Below are 27,569 nucleotides of genomic sequence, written 5' to 3' on the forward strand. Positions count from 1 at the left end.
CTTACACTGTTGGTGGGAATGCAAACTAGTACAGCCACTATGGAGAACAGTGTGGAGATTCCTTAAAATACTGAAATAGAACTGTCATATGACCCAGCAATCCCACTGCTGGGCATACACACCGAGGAAACCAGAATTGAAAGAGACACATGTACCCCAATGTTCACTGCAGCACTGTTTACAATAGCCAGGACACGGAAGCAACTTAGATGTCCACCAGCAGATGAGTGGATAAGAAAGCTGTGGTACATATACACAATGGAATATTACTCAGCTATTAAAAAGAATGCATTTGAATCAGTTCTAATGAGGTGGATGAAACTGGAGCCTATTATACAGAGCAAAGTAAGTCAGAAAGAAAAACACCAATACAGTATATTAATGCTTATATATGGAATTTAGAAAGATGGTAATGATGAGTCTATATGCGAGACAGCAAAAGAGACACAGATGTAAGAAGTCTTTTGGACTCTGTGGGAGAAGGCAAGGGTGGGATGATTTGAGAGAACAGCATTTAAACATGTATATTATTATATGTGAAACAGATCACCAGTCCAAGTTCGATGCATGAGGCAGGGTGCTCAGGGCTGGTGCACTGAGATGACCCTGAGGGATGGGATGGGGAGGGATGTGGGAGGGGGGTTCAGGATGGGAAACACATGTACACCCGTGGTGGATTCATGTCAATATATGGCAAAACCACTATAATATTGTAAAGTAATTAGCCTCCAATTAAAGTAAGAAAAGACATCTCCCAAACAGAAAAATAAATAAATAAAATATATGTAAATCTGTAGTATTAAAAAAAAAAAGAATATTGGAGTGTATTGCCATACCCTCCTCCAGGGGATTTTCCCAACCCCGGGATTGAACCCAGGTCTCCCAAATTGCAGGTGGATTCTTTACTATCTGAGCCACCAGGGAAACCCAATGGTCTTCCCTACTTTTTTCAATTTGAGCCTGAATTTTGCTAGAAGAAGTCATGGTCTCAGTTACAGTCAGCTCCTGGTCTTGTTTTTTACTGACTGTATAAAGCTTCTCCATCTTTAGCTGAAAGAATATAATCAATCTGATTTTAGTGTTGACCATCTGGTGATGTCATGTGTAGAATCTTCTCTTGTGTTGTTGGAAGAAGGTGTTTGCTATGACCAGTGCGTTCTCTTGGCAAAGCTCTGTTAGCCTTTGCCCTGCTTCATTTTGTACTCCAAAGCCAAACTTGCCTGTTAAATCCAGGTATCTCTTGACTTCTTACTTTTGCATTCCGGTCTCCTATGATGAAAAGGACATCTTTTTTTGTGTGTATTAGATCTAGAAGGTCTTGTCGGTCTTCACAGAATTGTTCAACTTTAGCTTCTTCGGCATTAGTGGTTGGGGCACAGACTTGGATTACTGTGATGTTGAATGGTTTGCCTTGGAAACAAACTGAGATCATTCTGTTGGTTTTGAAGTTGCACCCAAATACTGCATTTCAGACTCTTGTTGACTTTGAGGGCTACTCCATTTCTTCTAAGAGATTCTTGCCCACAGAAGTAGATATAATGGTCACCTGAGTTAAATTCACCCATTTCTGTCCATTTTAGTTCACTGATTCCTAAAATGTCAATGTTTACTCTTGCCATCTCCTGTTTGACCATGTCCAATTTACCTTGATTCATGGGCCTAACATTCCAGGTTCCTATGCAATACTGTTCTTTACAGTATCAGATTTTACTTTCTCCACCAGACACATCCACAACTGTGGTCTCTTTTTGCCTTTTCATTTTGTTCACAGGGTTCTCAAGGCAAGAATATAATATATGTACCTCATCTTCTTTATCCATTCATCTGTTGATGGACACTTAAATTGTTTTCATATATTGGTCATTGTAAATAATGTTGCAGTGAACATTGGGGTACATATATCTATTTGAATTTTCTTTTTGATATAAATCTATTTTGAATAAATCTATTCATTTTCTTTGGATATAAACCCAGGAGTGAAATGGCTGGATCATATGGCAGTTCTATTTCCAATTTTTTAGGAAACTCTATATTGTTTCCATAGTGTTTATACCAATTTACACTCTCACCAACAGTGCATCAGGGTTCCTTTTTCTCTACATCCTAGCCAATATTTATTATTTGTAGACATTTTGATGATAGCCATTCTGACAGGTGTGAGGTGATATCTCATTGTGGTTTTGATTTGCATTTCCCTGACGATCAGTGATGTTGAGCATATTTTCATGTGCCTGTTGGCCATCTGTATGTCTTTTTGGAAAAATGTCTGTTTAGGTCCTCTGTCCATTTTTAAATCAGGTTTTATTTTTGTATTGAATTCTATGAGTTCTTTATACACTTTGGATATTTAGCCCTTATTAGATTTACTTAAACCTAAATGCATGCATGCATGCTAAGTCTCTTCAGTCATGTCCAACTCTGTGCGACCCAATGGACAGCAGCCTACCAGGCTCCTCTGTCCATGGAATTCTCCAGGCAAGAGCACTGGAGTGGGTTGCCATTTCTTTCTCCATTAAATCTAATTATTTAACCTAAATCTTAAAGGTTCCTTTATATGGCCCTGTATATTTATCATTACTTTCCCAAGACAGTGTACATTTAATTTATATTAATTCAATAATTAAGAAAAAAGCAAAACATTTCTACTGATAGCCCCTTGGACATTCAAAGTTCTCATTTCAATTCTTCAGAGCTTGTAGGTGAGACTGGATAGGGTATTTAGTTACCCACTACATACAATGTCAATGCAAAGAGCTCCTAGGAAAGATAAAGAAAGACCAAAAAGGTCCTAGAGGTTGATAAGGAAAAGATATGAAGAGAGAGCTCAAAAAAAGTAAATATAACCAGCTCTCACACATACTAAAACATGCTAAGTCTCACTCATCTTAAGATAAATGCATATCAAAACTATACTGAGACATCTTTTTTCACATAGCAGATTAGGAAAAACCAAAAATTTGGTAACACTGTAGTCAGGCCTATGGGGAAACAGGCACGCGCATACACTGTGGAGGCAAACAGGAAAATCTCCCATGGAGGGTGATCTGGAAGCATATGTTCTCTGGCCTGTCAGGGTTTCTCAGGTGGTGCTGGTGGTAAGAACCCACCAGCCGATGCAGGTAGATGTAAGAGACACAGTTTCCATCCCTGGGTCAGGAAGATCCCCTGGTGGAAGGCACGGCAACCCACTCTAGTATTCCTGCCTGGGGAATCCCATGGATGGAGAATCCCATGGACGGGGGAGCCTGGCGGGCTACAGTCCATAGGGTAGAACACAGTCAGACACGACTGAAGCGACTTATCACGCACGCACACACATGTTCTTTAGCCCATTACTTTGAGAATTTACTGTGTAGATACACTTGTATATGTGTGAAAAGACATCAACAGCATTATTTGTTATATACCTAAATATTAGTAGCCCAAATGTCCATTAGAGGGGACTGCTTACTGAGGTATAATACAGTAAATAAATACAATAAATACATACATAAACAGGTACAATACAATAGATGCTATGTATTTGTCAAAAGAATGATGATGAATGTGTGAAAGAAAGAGGCAAAGTGCAGAACAGTGTGTGTGATCAGCTACCCACTGTGTAAAAGAGGGAAAATATGAGTCTACATTTGTTTTGCTTGTATACATACAAAGACATTCTGGAAGGATGTAAAAACCAAAGAATTGTAAATTGTCACTATGGTTGTTGAGTAGTATGACTGTATTCAAACAACTAAAGTTTTAGGATCTTGGCAAGGAAAAAGACATGAAGTCATTCACTCTGCCTTTTCCTCTGCATGTCTTCAGGCAGAGATACACACCCTCGAATTCAAACAACAAAAATTGACTCCAGCTGATTTGCCTCAAAACTGAGACTGCCATCTGCCTTCTAAATCTCAAAGCAGGCACACACAAAAAAGCAAAAAGCCAGGATAAGGGGTTCTCTGTAGCTCACAGAGTTATGAGTTGATGTATTTAACACGTGGATTTGAAGGGAACCCCACGGGTGATTACAAAGCGGCCTCTGAAAAGTTAAAAGCAAGCACCACAAATGTATCTGCCTAAAAGATAATGCTTAACAGAAGCAAACGCCTGCAGCCTCACCCTTTTGCCCTGAGACAAAAATGCAGAGAAGATTTTCAGTCTGAGTAAGAGTTTACATTCCTGGGCGCCCCACTCCTCTGTGGCTAGGTTTGTAGCCTGTGGCTGAGTTGGACACAGTTGCTCTGTGATTGTCATATTCACTATTTTCCTCTATGGATATGTCCACTCAATGGACATTCCTTTATGGAAATGTCCAATGTAGTACAAACTTCTTCGGTTAATACAACCCTCACCAGACAACAATATGGCCCTTTATTTTTATGAGTGCTGTTCTGATTATTAAAGCAAGAAATGCCACGACTCCTCAGAAATCACAAACATGCCAAGAAGCCTGGGTTCTGCTACTGTGGCCCTTTGCCCACCAAAACCTGACTCAGCCATCACTATTTCTCTGAGTTCAAGGCACTCCTTATGGATAGCTTTTGGCTGAACATTTAGGATACTCATGAATATGAGAACTTCGAGCTTTAGTAAGAGACATACAGATTTTGTAATCTGGCTAAAAAGAAAAAAAAAAGCATTCTGGCATTCTGAAGATAAGGTGAGGAAAGATTTCAACTTCAATGAAAATACTTTCAACTAAAACTTTAATTAAAACAATTTTGAAGATTAAATTGGGGTCATCACATTTCAGTGATAAACACATTTTGAAAATGAGGACTCGTCAAGTTTTAAATTCCATGCCTTTTATAGCTTCAAGCCCCCAAAATCAAAGATCCCCATTTTTAAGGACCTCCTCATTTTTATCAGTATAATAATATCATCATTTTCACTAACAGAAATAGGATCCAGCTGAGGCTATATGATTTACTGAGGATTTACCAAGTATGCGTACTTAGCAAACAGATTCTAACCATTTCTGTGTTACAGATGAGGACTGGAGTACAGAAAGATCAGGATTTAAACCTGGCTCCTTCCAACTGCAAAGTCCACAGTTTTAACACCATCACTCAGTTTCTCCTAAGTTTGTGCAAATTGCACACCTGGGAAATGCCAAGGAGAGTCTGGAAGACAAGATCCAGAGAGTAGGCTGAGCCCTGACTGTAGCCACAAACTCCTATACAGAACAAACTCAACAAGCCACGTGAGCATAGAAAACAAGGAGACCTAAGAGGACCAGAAACCATTGTGCAAGAGGTGAGCAAGGTTCAGGAGTGCTGCAAGGCTGCACGGAGTGCATCCAGGAAGTCAGGCCTCCCAAGCCACCCACCGGGGGACTGCGCAGAGGGAAAACCCACAGGAAGCCCTTCTCCAGCCTGCGCCAGGCAGTACAGGGCCAAGGCTCCTGGCCCTTGTGTGCTAGAGACGAAGTGTGAAACCTCACACTTGGTGGTCGTGGTGGCTGACACTCGGGAGGTTCGTGTAGCCCCCACCCAGAAGACATACACCCAGGTATCCCTAGGGCAACCTGCGACAGTCTCCCTGCCCAACTCTCTGCAGCCTGAATTAACAAAAATGGCCTTCAAAGACAGTTTTGGGGAATCCCAGATACAAAGATCAACATCCAACCACATACCCACAAACATTTGAGGAAGATTAACATCATAAAGGAGAAGCACCCAACTCTGATAACCGCGCCTCCAAGCAAGGCAGCTGCAGATGGGCAAGAAGAGACCCCTCCCCACTCCCATCTCCCCCACACACAAAGCTAGATTAAGTTCCCTGCTATTGAGCCAAGGACCTAATGCCCCTGGGAGCATGTTGACTGCCCCCCGCCACCACCACCACCACCCAGGACAGGACAGGATGAGGCATATTCCACTACAGCTCTCCCTTGGGCCTCAGAGTCTCCAAGGGGAAGTGAGCAGTTGACAGTGACAATGCTTGGGCAAGGCAGGGTCTTGCCAGATCTGAGAACCTGCACCTCTTGCTTTCCCCTTACATTACAGCTCAGTGAGAAAACCTACACAAATAACCCAGTCACCGAGATAAGGGGGTGTGGGCAAACTTTGGACTGGCTGATGATTAAACTTGCTATTGGCAACCACTACTCTCATCTGGGAGTCAGTGCCTGAGCTCCCCTAAGCAGGATCTTGGGCTCTAGCTTTCCAGAATCTGGGGGGGCCATTTCCACCTAGAAACAGTGTTATATAGCAAGAACAAGCCCTCAAAATAAATATGAATGACGTCTTAGGGAGATACAAGGGGACACAGCATCCATACCAAAGAACTGGCTGAAAAGCTGGGAAATTAAAGTGAAAGAGGTGATCTATAAAACACAAAAGGTTTGCTACAGAGCATAATGGACAGAGCCAGAGGACAAATCAGCAACGTGGAAGACCAAGCAGAGACTGCAGTACCAAGACACAGAGAAGTTAAAGCACAAACAAAAATTGGAGAGACAGGGAAGATGCTCTGGGTAAGCTTCAGGCTCTGCCCGCTGAGAATGGGGTGGGGGGACGGGATGCCCCAGAGAGCCAACCTGAAGAGCAAAAGTTAAAATTTTGCATAAGCTTCTCCTTCTCTTCCTGCCTCTGTAACTCAGCCTGCCCCTTGTAAAGTCTAGATCACGTAGGTCATGTAATCTCAGAAAGCAGGGCTTACAATCCTAGGAACTGAAGTTTATCTCACTCACCCTTGTCCTGCTCTTGGCAATTGCCGAGCCCCTGCAAACCTGCCGAATCATGCCTGTCCGTGTAAAGGACAGGTACCCCCTTGCTCATCTTGACTGCTGTTCCCGCACACGCGAAATCCCTTAGTTTAAACCAGCCTATTAACAGCTAGTGTTGTCCACTGCAGTCTGTCCATAAAAACTCTGTAACCCCTTTGTTCAGGGCTCAGAGCTTGGAGTGTTAACTCCTCTGGGCTGGCTGGCGTAATAAACCTGAGTTCCCCAACTCTCCGAGTGTGATGCTTGGTTTCTCGAGTAACCCACGGCAGCAGGGACATGGAGGGTGGGAGGCCGTTCTCTCCTTGGGCCCAGGTGGCCATGGCCTAATGGTTAGTCCACAGACTAAGGAGTTCTGCTTGGTGACACCCGAGGGAAATGTGTCATGGGCTACCTCTCTTGAAAGCAGTGGGATGGTTAGCGCAGATTAAAATGGAGTCCAAGGGCGAGATACTTAGTTATTTCAAGGAAGGGATTAAGGAATGCCAGTCAGCCTAGGCAGTGGAGCCAGAGGCAGCAGAGACAGGACTGGCCTCAGCAGCACTGATTTCTCACCAGAGCAGCCCACACGAATATCTGAGAGTCAGCTCCCCGATGCTAGAAGTAAGCAAGCATAGTCTGAACAAATAATCAGAGGATTTGAGCCTCAGATCCAGGTTAATAGTAAAAGCCCCATCACACCCAGAGCTTCCGCCGCAGGCAGGTCTTCGTCAGCAGGAAGCACAGCTGTGTCAACCGCTCCCACACAGATGGACGCCGCTGTCACTTCTCCCAAGGCCTGGGCTGCCACTCAGCCTCCTTCCCCTTCACCTCCCAGTGAAGGACTCTTGACTGGACACTGGCCGCTCCCTGGCGGCCCAGGGCTGCTCCTGCAGCCAGATCCCTTCCTGGCAAGGCCCTGTCCTCCCAGCAGGCGTGAACAGGACACCGAGTCCAGGAAGAGCTCCAAGGCGTGCGTGGGCAGTTACTCGGAAAGGCACCCAAACCAGGGATCTGCCCCTTGGAGGATTTCCTCCCAAGGCTCACTGAGGAAGCATGCGGCCACACAAGAGGCACTTCCTATTTAGGCTATTTCTATTTCTGGAAGGCAGACAAATCTGCTTGGCTCTTCCATTAAGAAGTTATTTTCAACACAGATTTGAAAAACTCAAAGCAAGAAGAAAAGGACATTGGAAGTAGCTATGTCAAAACCTGGGACTCGAGGGCCCTCTGGAATGTTCCTTCTCCTTCTTCCGTCCATGCTGGGCCCAGTGGAGGACAGTGCTCAGCAGCAGGCAGCAGAGCTCAGGGCAGCTCACGGAGAGGAGCAGGGTGAGACCCCCTCGGGTGACTGTCCAAGTGCCCCCCAGCCTCATGGTCCTGAAGAGTCTTACCAAGCATTCTTGGCCAGAATTATCTGGAAGTTTCCTCACTTCTCTGCTTCCGGGGAGCCCTAACCTCAGCTGACAGGACAGGTTTTTCCACTTTGACTAGTGTGAGGCAGATGTAGAAGAATGTCTAATGACCTGTTTGTCAAACTGGCTCACCCGGCAGTCCTGGCCCGGGATCTCACTGACCCTCGCTCTCTCAGCTCACGCACTCAGGACCCATCCAAGTGTGCCTTCTGTATCCAAGGCTGGGGGAATGCTGACGGTGTGAATACGGTTGTGACAAGCCTTTCTGGGGCACAACTGTGTTCCACAAACTCAGGACAGGCGCCTATAGCCTGCCTGGTACCACATGCATATTCATGGGCGCTGCAAGGGTTAACCATTCTGAACAAGCACACGGTGGGCTGCACAAGTCAAAACAAGTAGAAGCACTAACAAACACACCCAGTACACACACACAATAGACAACTACCAAAACCCCAAAAGTAAAAAAGTTAGTTTTTTTTTTTTTTTACTAATTTTTATTAAAGTTTGGATCTTTCCTAACTCTACTTGGAGGTATAATGGTAAGATTATTTCCAAAGCATGCTACCTTCCAAGGATTTTTAAAGGGTGGTTTTATCCCGACATTGAGAATAACTTGAGTATTACTGCTCCTATTTCTGACAGTTTTCCTCAGGCAGTGCTGAGAATTAAGTCTGCAAGGATCTTTTCTGGGGTGAAGTTGGTGGACTGGGGAGAAGGTGGGGCAGAAAACTCATCCAACAGGGACAGAACTAAGAGGGTAAGTGCTGTGAGAGGCACAGCTGCAGATTCCTGAAGCCAAATACTGTCCCATTTAATTCAGAAAGAAGTGAATGAGAGAGAGGCCAGTTAAAGCAAATTTAACCTTGGAAGTCAGCACCCAGTGACGGAGGAGGTATGCAGGTTGGATCCTAATCACAAAATTTCTGTACTTAAGCAACAATTTTTTTAAGTAAATTGCAATATTATTCTCCTGGCTGCAAAAGTAATGCAAAACAAGAACAAAAGAACACGTGCTCATTGTAGAAAACATAAGCTCTACAGATAAGTAAAAGCTATAATCCCCGAGGACTGTACTACTCTTTGAGTGTCACCTGCTCCCAGGCTGTGGTCTCGGTGCACGTATTTCTGCTTTGCGAAAATGAAATCCAACATGCAATGTTTTAGAATAGGGCTCCCAGAGCTCTGGGTTCAAGGCAAAGATCATTTCATCGGTGAGATTCACCACTCCCACCCCTCCACAACTGCCCATCAAAGCGACCCCGCTGCTAGCTGTTAGTGGGGCTGGGGCTTCCTGTCAAGGTTCACAGGAGAAAAGGGCTCTGCCGGCTGCTTGTGGAAGTTGCTCAGTCGTGTCCAACTCTTTGCGACCCCATGAACTATAGACCATGGAATTCTCCAGGCCAGAATACTGGAGTGGGTAGCCTTTCCCTTCTGCAGGGGAATCTTCCCAACCCAGGGATCAAACCCAGGTCTCCTGCATTGCAGGTGGATTCTGTATCAGCTGAACCACAAGGGAAGCCCTGCTGGCTGCTTAAATAAATATAAATACATGGATAAGATATATTTTTTAAAGAATTGAGCCCACCACCCCCTATTGTGGTAGATGGAATGACAGACACCAATTTTTGCCCTCTGCCTGCATCCATAGCCTGGGAGCGGCCTCCTCATGGAGGCAGCTCTTCACTTGGGCTTCTTTACGTGACTTGTTTCGGCCAAGGGTGGAGCATGGCGGCAACAGCATGTCAGTCTGAGCCAAAGCCTTAAGAGACACAGCTTGCTTCTACTTTCACTGCTTGCACCTCTGCAACCGGCAGGGAAGAAGGTACCACGCCAGCCTGCTGGGCTCTGAGGAGAAGACCCATGCGGAGCGGAGCTGCAGAGTACAGGATGCAGCAGGGCCCCAGGACTCCCATGGGTTAGTGGGCCAAGAATAAATGCTGACGGGTATATCCGACTGAGATTCTGCGTCTGTCTGGATCCGGGTTCAGAGACATTGAGCCAAGCAGCTGAGGAAACCCAGAACTAAAAACTGGCCTAATGAGCCCCACAGGCAGCCCTTGGGCCCCCTCTTGAGCCCTTCTCACACTGAGTGAGTCCCAGGAGTGCCTCCCCAAACCTGCTCACTCAATAAGAGGAAACACAGATTTAACCACCTGTGGGGCTCTAAGCAAGACAGACATGGGGGTGCCCATCACTCCAGCATGCACAGAATTAGTAGTGGCTCCTTATCCAGAGTCCAAGGTAATGGACTCTGCGATCCCAGCATCCACACAAGTCCCCGTGGTGACACTGTCCTCCCCCGGACCCAGCAAGGAAGCAGACAGTGTTCTCCACTGCCCTCAGTCACGGCCCTCAGTCACTGCCCTCGGTCAATGTCCTCAGTCACTGCCCTCGGTCACTGTCCTCAGGCACTGCCCTCAGGCACTGCCCTCACTCACTGCCCTCAGTCACTGCCCTCAGGCACTGCCCTCACTCACTGCCCTCAGTCACTGCCCTCAGTCACTGCCCTCAGGCACTGCCCTCAGGCACTGTCCTCACTCACTGCCCTCACTCACTGCCCTCACTCACTGCCCTCACTCACTGCCCTCACTCACTGCCCTCACTCACTGCCCTCGGTCACTGCCCTCACTCACTGTCTTCAGGCACTGCCCTCACTCACTGCCCTCAGTCACTGCCCTCAGGCACTGTCCTCACTCACTGCCCTCAGTCACTGTCCTCACTCACTGCCCTCACTCACTGCCCTCACTCACTGTCCTCAGGCATTGTCCTCACTCACTGTCCTCAGTCACTGCCCTCAGGCACTGCCCTCACTCACTGTCCTCACTCACTGCCCTCAGTCACTGCCCTCACTCACTGTCCTCACTCACTGCCCTCAGGCACTGTCCTCACTCACTGCCCTCAGTCACTGCCCTCAGGCACTGTCCTCACTCACTGACCTCAGTCACTGTCCTCACTCACTGCCCTCAGTCACTGCCCTCACTCACTGCCCTCAGGCACTGTCCTCACTCACTGCCCTCACTCACAGCCCTCACTCACTGCCCTCACGCACTGTCCTAACTCACTGCCCTCAGTCACTGCCCTCAGGCACTGTCCTCACTCACTGCCCTCAGTCACTGTCCTCATTCACTGCCCTCACTCACTGTCCTCACTCACAGCCCTCACTCACTGTCCTCACTCACTGCCCTCAGGCACTGCCCTCACTGACCGCCCTCAGGCACCGCCCTCACTCACTGCCCTCATGCATGCACTCAGGCCAGTTGAGTGGTAGAGGAGGAGGCCAGGAGGGGCCCTAAGCCTGATGGCCAAGCCACAGAAGCAGCCTGTTGCCAGTGGAACAGGGCACATTTCTTCCCCCTGGGTCCTGGGGCAGGGCCTCCACACAGCTTTTCAGCTGCCTGCCATTATGGGACCTTTTGACTCTTGGAGAATGGACATGCATTTGTCCTTCATAATTCCCACAATGCTGAGCCGTAGGAGAGAATTTTCCAGTGTATTTTAGGTCACTTTGCTCTCTTCTTCAACTCTATGGCTTACATGTTTTGTTCGCTGCATAAACACATCCCTCAGCACCAGGGTTCACAAGACCTGGGTCCCCGCTGTGGGACCCCCCAGTGTAGGCATGAGAACAGCACCAGGACAGGATGTACAATTCCCAACAGGCTAGTCAAACCTTGCACATGTCCTGAAGCCCATCCGAACTGGGGTGTTGTGGAGCCCTGAGATTCCACTGGCAAACCGCGCCCTGAGGAGAGAAGACTTTTCTGAGCCTGCTCTGTGCTGCTCGGGGAATCATAGCAGTCGTGGAGGGGGGGCCACGGCCATGAGGGAGGGGGACCACGGCAGTCAGAGGCAGGGGGCCACGGAGGTCAGAGAGGGAGACCATGGCGATCGGGGGGCGGGGGACCACAGTGGTCGGGGAGGGGGGACCATGGTGGTCTGGGAGGGGGGACCACGGCGGTCAGAGAGGGGGGCTACGGAGGTCAGAGAACAGGACCATGGCGATCGGCAGGGGGGACCACCGTGGTCGGGGAAGGGGGGCCATGGCAGTCTGGGAGGGGGGACCACGGTGGTCTGGGAGGGGGGACCATGGCAGTCAGAGGGGGGCCACGGAGGTCAGAGAGGGGGACCACGGCGGTCTGGGAGGGGGGACCACAGCAGTCAGAGAGGGGGGGCCACGGAGGTCAGAGAGGGGGACCATGGCCATAGGCGGGGGGACCACAGTGGTCGGGGAGGGGGGGCCATGGCGGTCGGGGAAGGAGGGCCACGGAGGTCAGAGAGGGGGACTATGGTGGTCTGGGAGGGGGGACCATGGCAGTCAGAGAGGGGGGCCATGGAGGTCAGAGAGGGGGCCCACGGCGGTCCAGGAGTGGGGCCCAGCCGTAGGAGCAGCACAGTTCAGACCCAGACCTCAAGGGAGAGAAACAGGGGCTGGGAGTATCAACCTTTGGCCTCTTGGTGTGCACGAACACTTTCTGGACATCACCCACCTCAGGCCCCGAGGCAAGGCTGGTTCCTCTCTATCCCAGGTCCCCAGGACCTCTGTGAGTCAATTAGATCCCTGGGCACCTTGGAAAAGCCAAGGTCTCAGCCTTGCCACTTCGTCGGTGGACCGTTGGCATGGCCTGGGAGCCTGTTAGAGACACTTGTTAGAGACGGGGGTGTCCCACACCCAGGGGATGAGAATCTACAGCTCACCAAGGTCCTCAGGGGACTGGAGTATACACCGCACTGTGAGAAAAGCCGCGCCAACGCGCTGGGCCGAATCATCCAGACCAGGTGCTTCTCACCCCCAGCTGCACATCAGGATCGCCGCGGTGGGGAGGCAAGAACTTTTCAAAACTCCCACGCCTGTACCTCCCCACAGGACTCCGCTCCAGGGGGGCTGGGCGGGCAGTTCCAGGCTCTGCCCAGCGTTTCTGGGGCCAGGGTAGAGATGTGCTTACTCAGACCACCGACTTGTGCCCAGGATGAGGGTGGGGCAGAGTCCCTGCTGTAGCTTTCTCAGATGACACAGTCACCCACCCAACGAGCCACAAAGGGACCCAAAGTCCCTGCCCCAGCCCCATTCCTCAGGATTGCTGAGGGGAGAAGATGGGATACTGAGGGACTGCTGAGGGAGCCTGGAGAGAAGCTCTACCCCAATCAGGACTAGCATGCCACAGACAGGGGACCTTGATCTCATGGTAGTAAGGCAGGGCCTTCCTAACAAGCAACTGAAAAAAGTCAAACATCTGAAAAACACACACACACGCACACACAAAACTTTTCAAAAGATGCTAGTCAAACACTCTGGGAACATTTAGTGCTGGACAATGTCAAGAAGCAAATTCTTTTCTCATTTCATAATCTAATTTATGTGTAAAAAAAACCTTGCAGAAACACCACCTTAGTCAGACTTTGGGCATTTTCGATGGAGAAAAATTACTCCAGTAACTGAACATAATGTCTGCGGAGTCAGGTATCACACTGAATCACTAACTTGACGGAGGTGCAAACATACAGGTCTTCTCAAAGCCCGTAGGACGGCCCGCAGGACGGCCTACACTTTGACGATTAAGGGTTAAGGAAGGTTCAATTGGCGGTTCTGCCCATTCCAAGTTGTTGACATCAACCAAGTTTCTACATCTCTCTTACTCTCATGTTTCTCAGGTATAAAATGGGGATACAAGTACCATTTATAAGTTGCTGTGAGGATTAAACGAGGTTATTTCCTAAGGCACTGAAACCAGTGCCTGGTATGTACTTAGGGTTTAACAAATATTTATTGTTAACAATATCAATACTATACTATTAAGGATAAAAGTGACGCATCTCTGGTGGACAACCCAGCAATACATAAAGAGGCTTAAAAATCTTCAAACCTAATTGTCCTGCTTCTGTAGATCAATCTTAAAGAAATAATCTCAAAACCATGTATAAAAAGGTGGACATGGAATGATTTAGGTCTGAGTCAGCAACTAGAAGAAACCCAAATGCCCCAAAACATCCAGCAGGAGAGTAAGAATTAGGTCAATCATTTCACACATTTTTCTACTTGTTTTTTCTTTTTTCAATTTTTGTGTAATAAACATGTAGTAGCTTTATACTGAGAACACAAAACCAAATCCCCATTTCAAAAAATCCTTTTAACCAGTACGAAATGATGCCTTGATTTTTAAGATCCACATACATTTTAAGTCCATGTAAATTTTGTCCCATGACATCTTCAATGTGTAGAATTTAAGTGAGACTCCCACAATATGTTTTATAATGAAAAACTGCACAACTCATCAAATAACTGGCACTTCACGTGTTTTGGTTGAGAACCCCTGGTTTGTGCACAGAGCATGCAAAGCAGACACGACCAGCCCTGCCCGTACCGTTCTCCTGGGTCTCCATGGCGCGTCCTGGACACACAGCTGACCCTGCTGGCCCCACACACCAGTACATGCTGGGCGGTAGCCGAGACATTCCAGCCATCAACCCTCAGGGTAGCTGCTCTCCCAAGTCAGTTCCGCCGTGGTCACAGCGCCGCTGCTGCTGCCCGAGGGGTAGACTAGGTCATGGCTTAGAGTCCAGGGTGGAACATATCACAGACCCACCGTCATGGCTGAGCAGAAAACTGTCTTCTCCTGATGGTGAAAAAACATCAAGTCAGAAGGCTTTTCTTAACTATCAAGTCCCTTCCCGAACCCTTGCACAAACACTTATATTTACAAGGCCATGGCAATGTGCACTGGTCATCTCCCTCCCCCATTTTTGCAACACTTCTCTTTACATTCCATCTCTCGAGCCACCGCGGGTCACATGTGGGCAGTGAAGAGACAGAGCTCTCCCACCACACCTGGCAGCTGGGCTTCTGTCTGCCTGAGAAGAGTTCAGAAACCCCAGACAATCGCAGAACACCTACTGTTAAGGGCTCAATCACTGTTACATCAACACGCACTCACTGTCACCAGCAAAGGGACACTGAGACAGTGAAATGAGGTTCCTGCCTTCGGGGTTTTCACCCTCCAGTTGGGGTGAGGCAGACGCACGCCAACAGAGCCAAGGCTTCCCTTTGCCCAGAACAGACCCTTCCAGAAGCCTGGAACTGGGGACATAATGACAAAGCGGTAAGCAGGCAACAGTCCCAAAGAGAAGGGTCTGGAAGGCGCTGGCTATGAAGCCAAGTGAGAGTGAGTCCTGGGGGGTGGCGGAAAGGACCCCCCATGTTCCACCAGTCCCCACCACCCTGGGGGTATCTGGCAACGTCCAGAGGCATGTTCGGTTGTTATAATGCGGGGTGGGAGTGCTTACAGGCATTTAGCAGGTAGCAGCCCGGAGGGACACTGCTGAACATCCTGCAACACACAGGGCAGCCATCCACAGCTGAGAAGTACCCAGAGAAATTCTGAGTTGGATTAAGACACATCTCCTAAGACTAAGGAGTCTGTGATGAGGCAAGACACTGCTCTCACATGCGGGGCTCCCACTGAGCTTGGGGTCCCTGACACGACAACCCAGCCTGCTGATTAAATGACCAGAAGCACCCGGAGGGCAAGATCAGGCCCGGCTCTGCAGGACCTGGGGTGAGCTGCACGGTGGGAAGGGATGACCACATGAAACGCATGTGTCCCACTCAGCATTCCCATGGAGTCTATAGTACAGATATAAAAAGTATGGTGTCATCAGCAGCTATTCTCTGAGACAGACAACTCTGAAATGGAGGGTGATGGTAAAGCCCCCCACACACAAAAAATAAACAAGGTAATATATATGATGCCTAAGACAATATCATCTATTAAAAACAGACATGCACCCTCCTCCCCAGGCAACCCTTCAGCATTGGTGTGAGATTTCTACCAAGGTCAAGTTTCTGAAGTCACTTTTCACAGAACTGGAGATGGTTCTTCCTTGCAACAATAATAATGGGAGAACTGGGAAGCCAGCAGGGTCTCCTACCTGCCCTCTGATTAACAAGCTCAGAAGGAGACTTCTCTGGCAGTCCAGCGGTTAAGACTCCATGCTTTCAATGCAGGGGGCATGGGTTCGACCCCTGGTTGGGGAACTTAGACCCCACATGCTATATGGCTGAAAATTAAAAAAAAACAAGCTCCGAAAATCGAGGGCCAACCCACTGTTGCCCCAGTAAACAGGTTCTAGAAGGTAGGCACTGAACAAGCTGTGGAACAAGGCTGTGAGAGCACCAGAGTTCTCGCATCTTAGGGCCTGAAAAAATCAGGCCCCTGGCCCAGGTGATCTGTATTCTTACAAGCAGGGAGAGGTGGGGCTGGGAAAGCCCCAACCAGAGGCCTTGCCCTGAGGCTTCTGTGCGCCTGCATCTTCTTGAGCTAGAGAGCAAAAGGTTCAGAGAAACCATGACTGGGGAAATCTATGTTTGAAGTCTGGGAGCCTGAAAAGTCCAAGAAGGAAAGAAGGAACACAATTTTGGAGACAATCAAAGCTTTATAAAATGCAAAACCTGATCAGGAAAATCAACTTGAGAGGTGACAGGGAGAAGCAGCAAAACAGAATACCTGTTCTAAAACAGAAGCTCCAAATCACACAGCAATGTCAGAAACCAAAGTGTCCAGCTATTACCTGCTTTCAAGCACCTCTCAAAATCAGCTACCAACTATACCCAACAACACCTCAAAAATCCAAAAGCTAGATGTTTCTTCTGAATCAGAAATATCTTACCATATAACGTTTTTAAGTTAAAAACGTCTTAAGAATATTTTAGGCCAATCCTCGCCCAGCCGTTTTGTTCCCCTTTTTATTTTCAGTTTCCTTTTGAAAATCATTTTACCAATGGAGGATTTTGCGACTGGAGCAATTTTTCAATTGTAACTTGGTTTTTGGTTTAGACTTTAGGGTAGCAATCTTAAAATGAAGTAACTCAAGTTTTGCCCTGTATTTGCCCTCTAACAGATCTTAGCTTCTTCCTGCTTCTTTTGGGTTCAGATCAATGAAACAAATAATGGTTTCAAGTTACATGTTTTCTTTTCATAATAGTATATATATCCTAAAGAGGGCTTCAAGAAGTGTCCTGCAATAATAATTATTTTAATAATTAAAAAAATCTCATCAAAGATGAAAAAGAAAAAAAGGAACCTGATATTCCTTCCACAAATATTTTTATTGGGTCCTTTTCATAGGGAGTGAGCTTCAACAGTTAATGAAACTTACCATTGGTGAGGAAGACACTGTTAAGTACTTACTAGACACTTTCTGCCACGGAAGGAACATCCTGACTCTGCTCACTTGTCGTTTTAAGAAGTTTGAAGAGGGCCGTCAGTGCCAAAGAGCAGGAAGACACTTGTAAGTGAAGCACGTTAGAAACATACTTATCATCCAGCTCTTTTTTGAATCAAAAGCCTAGTTGAGATGGTTGGCACATCTCTGAGACACCCTTTTGACACTGTTGGCATCCCTTGACGAATTTTGGCTTGCCTACGAAATGTGTTTAATGTATTTGTGGACATCAAAATATTACAGAGCTACAAATTGGAGAAATGTGTACTTCTCAATCCCAGATGAGAACAGAAGCCCTTCAAGAGCCTAAGCCAAGAACAAGCTAAGGTTGTCAATTCACCACTCAGTCTTTCTACTTGTATGTGTTTGGTGCCTCCCGGACAGCTCTGGGAGTAAAGGAGAAGCAGTGAGCAAGGTAGGTAGGGTCTCTGACACCAGGAGCAGCAGAAGAGACCTCCAGGAGGAATTAAAGGAGTAATTAAACAGATAAAGTAGGAACACAGACAGTGGTAACTAAAAAGAAGCACACAGACGGATGAGAGAATGAGGCTGGGTTTGGAGAGGGTGACAGCGTGAGCCAGGGGGTCTGAGATGGCAGAGGCCAGATCAACTGGGGGATGTGAGGGGAAGGAGGTCTTTGGGATTTCATGCCAAGTATAAGAGGAAACTATTGAGGATTCCGAGTAGAGGACTGACACTCTCTAATTTACCTTTTTAAACAATAAATTACTCCGGCTATACTCCGGTTCCCAAATAGAGAATGGGGGAGAGGAGAGCTGCAATTGTAGGAAAGAGATGCTGGCGAGGGAGAAGGGGCTGGACCTGAACACTACCTTTGAGAGGCCGACTCAACAGTCCTTGCCAATAACTGAACTCAAGGGATGAGGACACGGGAGGGAAGACAGCTCCCAGGTTTTTATGTCTCAGGGTTTCATCTGAGTCTACTAGGGCCGATCCCTGAGGTGTGGAAGCCTGCAGAGGGAGAGGTTTGGCAGGCCCACAAACCTTCTGTAGGGACAAACTGGGTGTGAGGTTTGTATGTTTTCAATTTAATTTTTTATTCTTTTAGTACATCCACAAGGATAACTAAATCAGACCACAAAATTAGTTGAATTTAGCATTTTTCAAAATCGTGCATATTCTAGTTGCCCCTTTAAGTGAAGTCGCTCAGTCGTGTCCTACTCTTTGCGACCCCGTGGACTGTAGCCTACCAGGCTCCTCCATCCTTGGGATTCTCCAGGCAAGAACTGGATTGGGTTGCCATCTGCCCCTTTAACGCCCAGGCAATCTGGATACAATGGGAGTGAATGGCAAACTCTAAAGACAGTGCATTTGGTGAAAAGCTCGCTAAACACGTAACTGCACGCTCTATTTCCTTACATCTACGATGCTTGTGGGAGAAAAACTCCCCGGCTTCTCAAGGTGGACGGGCAGGGTGAGCGGACCGCAGAGATCCCAGAGCCTCTGTCGCCACCGTCCCCCTGGGGTCCCCGGCCTTCCCCGGCCGCGATCGCACTCATCCCTCGCGGCCCCGCCGCAGAAGGTCGCCCTCAGAGGCCGCCGGGAGACGGCGGGTTCCATCCCGGACTCGGCGGGGGGCGACGGCGCCCGGGCGCCCCGCGCCGCCAGGCCGTCCCGGGCCGCGCCCCCGCGCCGCCCTGCACTCACACTCACCCCGCGCACACGCGCGCCCGCGCGGCCGCTCCCGCTCGAAGGCAGGGGCTTCTCTAAGGGCGGAGGAATCGTGTGGACGCCTCGGCGCCTCTTCCTTTTGTGGCTTTCGCCCGCTCCCCCGGCCCGGGCTCCGGCCTGCGGGGTCGGGGTGCCCCGCCCGGGCGTCCCCCCCAAACACTCCAGCCCGAGGGCGCGGCGGGAGACGCAGGGCCTGTGCGCCGGAGAGGGCGGGGGAGACGCTTCCCGCGCGGGGCCTGGGCGGCGGGGCCGGGACTCCGCGCCGGCCGCGGCGGGGCAGCGCTTACCTGCGGGCGGTGGCGGCGGGCAGGGCCGCGGGCGCCTGGGGCGCGGGCTGCGCGGGACCGGGAGGACGGCGGCGCTCGGGGCCACCCCTCTGCCCTCCTCCGCGGAGGCTCCGGCCGCGCGCCGGGGGCCGGGCCGGGCCAGACTCACTTCCTCAATCCTGAGCGGGGCGGGCGGCGCGCGGGGCGCGCGGGGCGAGGGGCGGCCGCCGAGAGGCCTCCGCAGAGCGCGCGCGGGAAGCCCCTGCGCTCGCCCGCCGGCTTCCCTCACCGAGACCCCGGAGGCCACGGGGTCCGCAGGCGCCCCCAGCGCCGGTCTCCTCCAGGTCTGGGTCCCCTGCCCTACGGCAGGGCAGTCTCAGCGGCGAGCTGAGCAGCCCAGCTTTCCCTGCCCCTCTGTTCCGCTCAGCAGCGAGATCCGCTGGTGAACTCCGGACTCGTCTATGGAGGCAGTAAATACTCAAAAGACAGGAATATTCGTTTGTGTACAACTCTTCATACAGCAGACTAGACGTATGAAATGTAAAACTTCAATAGTTTGCAAACCTCACCCCTTCCACCACATGGATTTACTAAGTTATGGTTACAGACAAAGATATCACTGGTGAATCATTTTAAATTGTCTGGATTTATTTTGGGGGTGGCAGTGGTAGATAAACCTGCTGGAGTGTAGGCAATTTATATTTCAACCTAATAAAAAGATGTACCTACAAGTAAGGCCATTATCCAAAGACAGATCATAATGACGTACGTCCAGGCGGGCGGGCAGGCTTTAGACTGGGCTCCACGTGCCCACCTGGGAAAGAGAAGACTTCTTCGGAAAAAGCGGATGGTTCTGCATCCTGGCGGGACCTGCGCGCCCCAGGTTCCTCCCGTGTACGGCTATGACTGGAACATTCCCAGGGTTTAATCCCAAGGCTCAGAGACAAATCGCCAGCACCCTCACTGCCGTTTCACAAAAGCCGGCCAGCAGCAGCCAGCTCCCGCCTCCACGACCTCGCAGACACTCTGAGCGGTCACCACGGACGAGTTCCTTGGGTCCCTGTTCGAAGAGGGGACCACGGGGCAGCTGAGTTTTGCGCCCAAGAGGCTGCCCCGCCGGCTCTCCCGCACCACACACCCCTCCAAAAGGAAGGGTGCAGTTCTGCAATCCTGCCTTCACCACCGCGGTTCTAATTCCAGTAAGCAAAAGGCGGCAATATGGTCGCTACCGAAAAGTCCCTAATAATTTGCAAGGCGTGGCGTCCACGGTGCCGAGTGAGCCTGGCGATAGCGGCGCGGCGCCCACCCCCACCCCGAGGTGCCTGGTCCTGCCATCTAGCGGGACCGCAAGGAAGCGCGCGCCGGGTGACCGGCCGACCAGGGGGCAGACGCGGCCCACGAAGGGAGGACAAGCCCGTTTTAAATGAGCTTGCCATCCGCTTAGAAATGTGTCCAAGGTAGAAAGAACTTGTCACATGGGTGGCCTGTTTCGAGCTAGTTGTATCCCAGCATTTAACCTTATCCTTGGCATGCGTTACTTACAGGTTTGCATGAGGCGATTGTTACAGGTCAGTTAAGATTTCTTTATGCTTCTTAACCCCCACTGACCAACTTCTCATGTTGGAATGCTGGTAAAGAATCCACCTGCAGCGCAGGATTCCCGAGTGCTATCCCTGGGTGGGGAAGATCCCCTGGAGAAGGGAACGGCTACCCACTCCAGTATTCTGGCCTGGAGAAAACGAGTCGGACAGGACTGAGTGACTTTCACTTTCACTTTCTAAGTTTTATCCTAAGTAATGGAGGCAGGGAGGGGTTTCCCTGGTGACTCAGACGGTAAAGAATCCGCCTGCAATGCAGGAGACCTGGGTTCCATTGCTGGGTTGGGAAGATCCCCTGGAGAAGGGAGCAGCTACCCACCCCAGTATTCTGGCCTGGAGAATTCCATGGACTATATAGTCCATGCGGTTGCAAAGAGTCGGTCAGGACCAAGCGACTTTCACTTTCACGGTAGGGTCAATTGGAAGCTACCTCCCTGAGCTACCCTTTCTGCCTTCTGAAGGTGTGGTAGTTTCTTTTTTTTTAATTGGAGGATAATTGCTTTACAACATTGGGTTGGTTTCTGCCACACACCAACATGAATCAGCTGTATACACACATCCCCTCCCTCCGATCTCCCAGCCATTCCCACCCCTCTAGGTTGTCACAGACCAAAGGGTCTGAGCTTCCTGCGTCATATAGCAAATTCCCACTGGCTATTCATTTTACGTATGTAAAGTATATGTTTCAATGCTACTCTCTCAATTCTCTCCTCTTTCAGCTGTGTCGGCAAGTCTGTTCTCTATGCGTCTCCACTGCTGCCCTACGAACAGGTTCATCAGCACCATACTTTTTGTTGTCGTTCAGTCTCTCAGTCGTGTCTGAATCTTTGTGAGCCCATGGACTGCAGCACAGCAAGCTTTCCCATCCTTCACCATCTTCCAGAGTCTGCTCAAACTCATGCCCATCGAGTTGGTGATGCCATCCAACCATCTCATCCTCTGTCATCCCCTTCTCCTCCTGCCTTCAACCTTGCCCAGCATCCTTCCCACCATCCTTCTAGACTTCATATATATGCATTAATATATATTTGTTTTTCTCTTTCTGACTTACTTCACTCTGTATAATAGGCCCTCAGTTTCTAGTCACCTCCCTTCAGCTGGGTATTCAGTTTCCACTGATATTTCTTCTGGGACACTTAAAAAATGTCCCTTATTATCAACCTTCAAGCTCAAGACAGGCTAGGAGCAAGAACTTCAAAAGGGCTCAGCCTGCCATTGGGAGAAGCTTGGGTGTTTCAAAGGGTCCACTTTTAGAGAATGTGCCAACTTACTGTCCCCACCCCAAAAGGCACTGTACACACACATGCACACACACACACACCACAGCCACAGTGTATGTCCTCAAAATGGTTCCTGTCATGGTAGTGACAAACAAAGGAAATGCTGTTTTCCTTGAATTTTCTGCTCACATTTTGGTTGGGAAATGGAAGGTTTCTAAATGCATTCAAACATACACAAGGGCATAAATTAAGATGGATCTTATCCAAGGCTCCCTCAAGTTTTCTCTGAAGGGGTGGAACTTCGCCTCTACATGACCGAAATGAAATGGACTCAAAACGAGAGGCATGGTTGAACACGGTGGACCTAACCAAGTACAGAAATATTCTTCCTCTAACCTCAGTGTCAGTGTACGACTCAGTGATTGAGGCTTACTGGTCTGAAGCCTTAGAAACTCTGGATAATTTAAACACAAACACAGAGATCCTCATAGAAAAAAGTGACAAAAATGAATGCTTGTGCACACAGTTGCAGGATACGGTGTTTCCCTAAGTCCCCAAGCAACCTTCTCCACATTTTCCACACTCACATCCTCATCGCTTTATGATAAAAAGGGACTCAGTAAGCTCAAATGACAGCTTTAACTTTACCAACTAAGATGCAGAGCCTTTGAGGCCAAGCTTGCTGCCTCATCCACCCCCAAAACCATAAAAGTGAGTTTCACACTCAAGTCCTTAAACACAGGACTTGATTGATTGAGCAAATGTAATTTTATCCTTAAGTGATTGAAACCACTTTATTGTAAGTCACTTTGTACCAAAGTTCTAAGGAAGAGAAAGGTCAGTCACAGAATTAAAAGGGGTCTTCTGGTCTTTAAATGAAAAAACATAGTTTTTTTTTCAAATATCTGATTTTATTTTATAGTTATTGCATCGTTGAACACAATCTGCAATTAGGGTCAGAATTCCCAGGCCAATAGATTTTTTAAAACCATACCACAGGAGTAAACCTTAAAAGAACTGGAGTCTAATACTAGATAGATTTCCATTTCTAAATACAGTATATTACAGAAGGTTAAATACATCACCTCTGTTTACTTACAACTATAAAAAGATACATTAACTCTACCAATTATAAATAATGTAGCATCATATTAAAGGCATTATTGTACAATGAAAGAATAAGAACCCTCTAATGTATTACTATCAAGGTTAATGCCTTTAGTTACTTGAGATAAAATCCTGAAAATTCAGCATATGAAGTCAAATCCTGATTTAACAAGTTACTGGTAGTCTAAGTGATGTGTTGTTCATTGATTGAGAGAAGGTGAATTGCATATTGCATATTTCCAACAGGAATGATGACCTCACTTCACATAAGACTTTCTCTATACATAACACTGGTTTTGACATAGACCTCCATTTTATTATTCTCCCCCCCAACTTAATTCTCAAACATAACTTAATTCTCAAACGTAAGCACCATTAGAAAAGTACAAGTTAGTAATAGTAAAAGTATCTGAATAACACAATTGCAGTTTGGCTTTGTTTTTTTAAAGCTCCGTGGGACACTTTCAGTTTTCCAAGCTGAAACTTGGAATTGCACATCCTTTGGGTACACAAAGAGGAAAAAAACACTTTTCAACCTGTCAGTGCAGTGCTTAAGCCACTCTAGTAGCAGACCCAGTTCCTCCATGAAGTTCAGATGTTCTTTGTTAATTATCACTAATTAATATCAAAACAGGACTTCAAAAAACCAGAGCTGTATTACAACAGCAGTCTTTTCAGTTGTGTATGTCTTATTCATCTAAAATGTTGATAACCCAACTGGAGAAAAGGAAAACTATATAGGGTTATCATAAATCAATGCAAGTGGTAGAAATGCCTAACTGGGAAAAGCACATTATGGCTTTAATTAGTAAAATCTGGGACTTAATGATCCTAGAATCTGTACTGTCAGAGCACTGGGTCTTTAGCAGTGATGGGGACATTTGCAACATTTCCTGCCTTGATTAAGGTAGACCATGACATGCGTTAGATAAGCTCTTACAGTTGTTGATTTGGTCATATTCCAAAGGCTGTATTGGTTTTAAGCTGAGTCCCATGGTCAATGTCAAGATGCAGTCCTTGAAGACCATTCATACCAGGGCCTTCATGACCCTTCCATGGTACTTGCTTCCCCAAAGTCCCCCACATCAGATCCTCCCAACCTTGTTTTTTAAAAAAAAAATTTTTTTAAACTTAGTGCTATTCCTTCCTACTGAGTAGTCGGTGGGGCTTGTTCTGTGGGCAGGTAATCATGAGGAACCCGCAGGTAGAGTCCTGTTTGCAGAACGTACAGGGAATTTTTTCTCCAAATCCTTACTAGAGTTAGAGTCCACAGAACATTTTAAAGTGATGGCTCGATACTTCAAATACCACTTCCTGTTGACAGTGCCCTGAACCTCCTCACCGTCCCAGGGATCTGGGGGAAAGCAGAAAACAGAGATGGCCCTTAGTCCCACCCCAGGCAGGACTGCAATTTCACACACAGCATTTCTGTCAATAAAGAGGAATGTAAGAGGAAAACAAAAATCGTTCAAATCCAGCAGATTTAAAGTCTCCAGAAGAAACTATCCCAGGAAGGTCAGAATGTAGATTTTTCTTCAGTAAGTTTGATCAGCCACATTCAGTTGTCAGATGTTTGAAGAAGGAACCTGCTTCTCCTTCAGGAATCCTTGTCATCAAGTTTGATGGTGACAGTTTTCACTTCTGTGTATTCAGCCAGCGCATATTCACCTCTGTGATCACAGAAAAGAGTGAGATATAAAATGGCACTTAGCCACTCTGCATGAACTTCGTTCTAATGCTTCAAAGGCGAGTACTCTGTTGGGCAGTCTGGAGTCTGAGCAAAAGGCCAAAAAATGAGGATTTAATAGAGTCTAAGGGCTGTAAGACCATCAGTAAGTTTAAGTATCTGGATGCGTAACTGAAGGTTAAATGCCAAGTTTTGTGTGTGTGCGTGTGTGTGTGTGTGTGTGTGATGCTTTTGAAATATTCAGGACTAAGGATTTGCCTTCAAAGGATGAAGGGGATTTAAAACAAAGTGATGAATTCCCTGGATGGGCAGTGGGGGAGGGGGGCAAGAAGAGAGCCTGTGTGGTGAGGGATGGGCAAGCTGAGGAGTAGATGGATAACTTCTGCAGATTTATAACTTCTGTGGGCAATTTGGAGCTGCTGGAAGAGACAAGAGAGACAGAGGCCCAAAGCTATTGACTGGGCTGTGGCCAGAGCATCGGTGAGAGGCAGGGCTAGGAAGGACCTGGAGCTGGTCTTGAAGAGCACAGCTGGGGACCAGCTGTGAGAAGAATGAGGCCCGGGCAGGGACACGGACGTTAGCAGAGTGGACACGAGGGAGTCCACGGCCTCTGAGTCCATGTTTCTGATATGTGTCCCTTCCTGAAGTCCTGCAGAGCCCAGTAACCCGACTCAGGCTCCATGAATCATGCTTAGGGCCCCTTCCAAGAATTGAGAGGTGGCTTTGGATCAATTTAAAAGTCTCTGCAACCCTTGCTCTGCCATTATGTAAATAAGAATGTGTACCTGTTTAGGAAAAGAGGTAGCTGTTGAGGGGGCTACTGAGTCTCTGCCGCTAGAAACATGCAAGACAGAATCCCATCTCTTCCCTTAAACCAATGCTTTTCAAAGTGTGGCTCCCTGACCAGCAGATCAGCCTCACCTCAGAACTTGCTAGAAATGCAGAGGTTCAGGCCCCCCAGGCCTTCTGTGGGAAGCAGAATAATGCCCGCCTCAAGGTGTCCTCATCACAAGTCACTGAAGCTTCGAACATATCATACGATGAAGGGGAATTAGGGTTGCAGACAGAATTAAAATTGCTAGTTAGCTGACTTTAAAATAGGGAGTGTATCCTGAATTATCTGGGTGGACCCAGAGTAATCACAAGGACCCTTGAAGAAGGAAGAGGGATACAGAAGAGATTCAGAGGACAGTGAAACTACAGAACAGCTTAGAGAAATGCAACGCCACTGGCTTTGAAATGAAGGAAGGGGCTGCCAGCCAAGGAATATGGGAGGGAGGCCCTGGAAGCTGGAGAAGGCAAGGAAATAGATTCTTTCCCTAGAGTCTCCAGGAAGGAATGTAGCCCTGCAGACATCTTGATTTTAGCTAAGGGAGAGCATGTCAGATTTTCAGCCTTCAGGGCCGTAAGATAATAAATTCATGTTGTTTAAGCTCCAGATTTTGTGATTATTTATTATAGCAGCAATAGAAAATTAATACATCTATTGAACCTAGGAGTGGGACCCAGAAATCTGTGTTTTAACAGCCAGAGGATTAACAAGTCATTGGGTTCTGATGCAGCTCAAGTTGGATAACTACAGCCTTGGATCTATGCCATCTAGGCAAGTTTTTTGTCTTCACTGAGCCTCAATATTATCATCTGTAAAATGGGAATACCATCACCTCCTTATAGTTAGAATTGATTCAAATAGAACAAATTTGCCTACTATGTGCTAGGTAAAAAGTAAATGGTAGAAAGGAATATTATTATTTTATTGCTAATGTGTCATTGAGATTCTTTGGTAGTGTCCTAAAACCAAATTCAAGGACCCATGATAATGGGTGAATTATTTTTTAATTCTTTTCTAAACACAATAAAACATAGAAGCCATATATAGAATGTTAAATCCAACTTTTACAGAGCAGAAAACTCCATTAAAAGCCCAAAGGCAAATTATAAACTGGAAAAAATTACATTTACAACACTGTGAGAAACAAGAGTGCTGTTTACCTTAAAGCACAAAGAAGTCTTACAAACCAATTTTTTTAAAAAATGGAAAAATCAACAAAAGATATGCAGTCAGTCTGCAGAAAAAAAAATAAAGATTACCAATAGGTGTAATTAAGGTGCTCAATCCCTTACCATTAAAGAAATGCAAACCAAAAGAGTGAGGGGCCTATTTTTCCTATGCCGGATACCTGATTTGGGGAATTTCTTCTGAAAACAATTTCCCACAAGTGCATAAGGACTGATGCACAGGAAGAATATCAGCAGGTTTGAGGCAGCAAAACTCCTTGGAAAAGCACCAAAGTTAGTCATGGGAGCCCACCAATGAAAAAGACAGCATAGCCAAAGCATATTCATAACAGCACAAGTATTTTCCTCTCAAATAATTTGAAAACAGAAAAAAGCCATGCACGTTTACATTCATTGTATGCATAGAAAATGTACAAAACCTTGAAATATGATAGATCTGATAGAGTGCCGGATGAACTATGGACGGACGTTCATGACATCGTACAGGAGACAGGGATTGAGACCATCCCCATGGAAAAGAAATGCAAAAAAGCAAAATGGCTGTCTGAGGAAGCCTTACAAATAGCTGTGAAAAGAAGAGAAGCAAAAAGCAAAAGAGAAAAGGAAAGATGCACCCATTTGAATGCAGAGTTCCAAAGAACAGCATGGAGAGATA

The 27,569-nt window shown here is 47.5% G+C and overlaps 2 protein-coding genes across 6 annotated transcripts in view; both read right to left on the bottom strand.

Annotated features, from left to right (window-relative positions):
• The window catches only part of LRRK1 (leucine rich repeat kinase 1), a 134,832-nt gene extending 113,816 nt beyond the window's left edge, over positions 1 to 21,016 (bottom strand). The window contains exons 1-2 of one of the 5 annotated variants that reach the window (XM_005221726.5): positions 20,826 to 21,016; positions 14,469 to 14,720 (exon numbers count right to left, since the gene is read on the bottom strand). In XM_005221726.5, the coding sequence (XP_005221783.1) occupies positions 14,469 to 14,568 (100 nt within the window). In that variant the 5' untranslated portion in view covers positions 14,569 to 14,720; positions 20,826 to 21,016. Of the gene's footprint in view, positions 1 to 14,468; positions 14,724 to 18,999; positions 19,096 to 19,304; positions 19,449 to 20,012; positions 20,527 to 20,825 lie in introns of those variants that run through there. The other 4 variants (XM_024981743.2, XM_005221724.5, XM_005221725.5 and 1 more) reach the window with 4 other exon arrangements.
• Positions 21,017 to 23,001: 1,985 nt separating this feature from the next.
• Positions 23,002 to 27,569, bottom strand: part of ALDH1A3 (aldehyde dehydrogenase 1 family member A3) — a 42,268-nt gene continuing 37,700 nt past the window's right edge. The window contains exon 13 of the mRNA XM_024982260.2: positions 23,002 to 24,878. Within this exon, the coding sequence (XP_024838028.1) occupies positions 24,806 to 24,878 (73 nt within the window). The 3' untranslated portion in view covers positions 23,002 to 24,805. The remainder of the gene's footprint in view (positions 24,879 to 27,569) is intronic.

The sequence above is a fragment of the Bos taurus genome, chromosome 21 (assembly GCF_002263795.3).
Source record: "Bos taurus isolate L1 Dominette 01449 registration number 42190680 breed Hereford chromosome 21, ARS-UCD2.0, whole genome shotgun sequence".
In the NCBI taxonomy this organism is placed as follows: Eukaryota; Metazoa; Chordata; class Mammalia; order Artiodactyla; family Bovidae; genus Bos; species Bos taurus.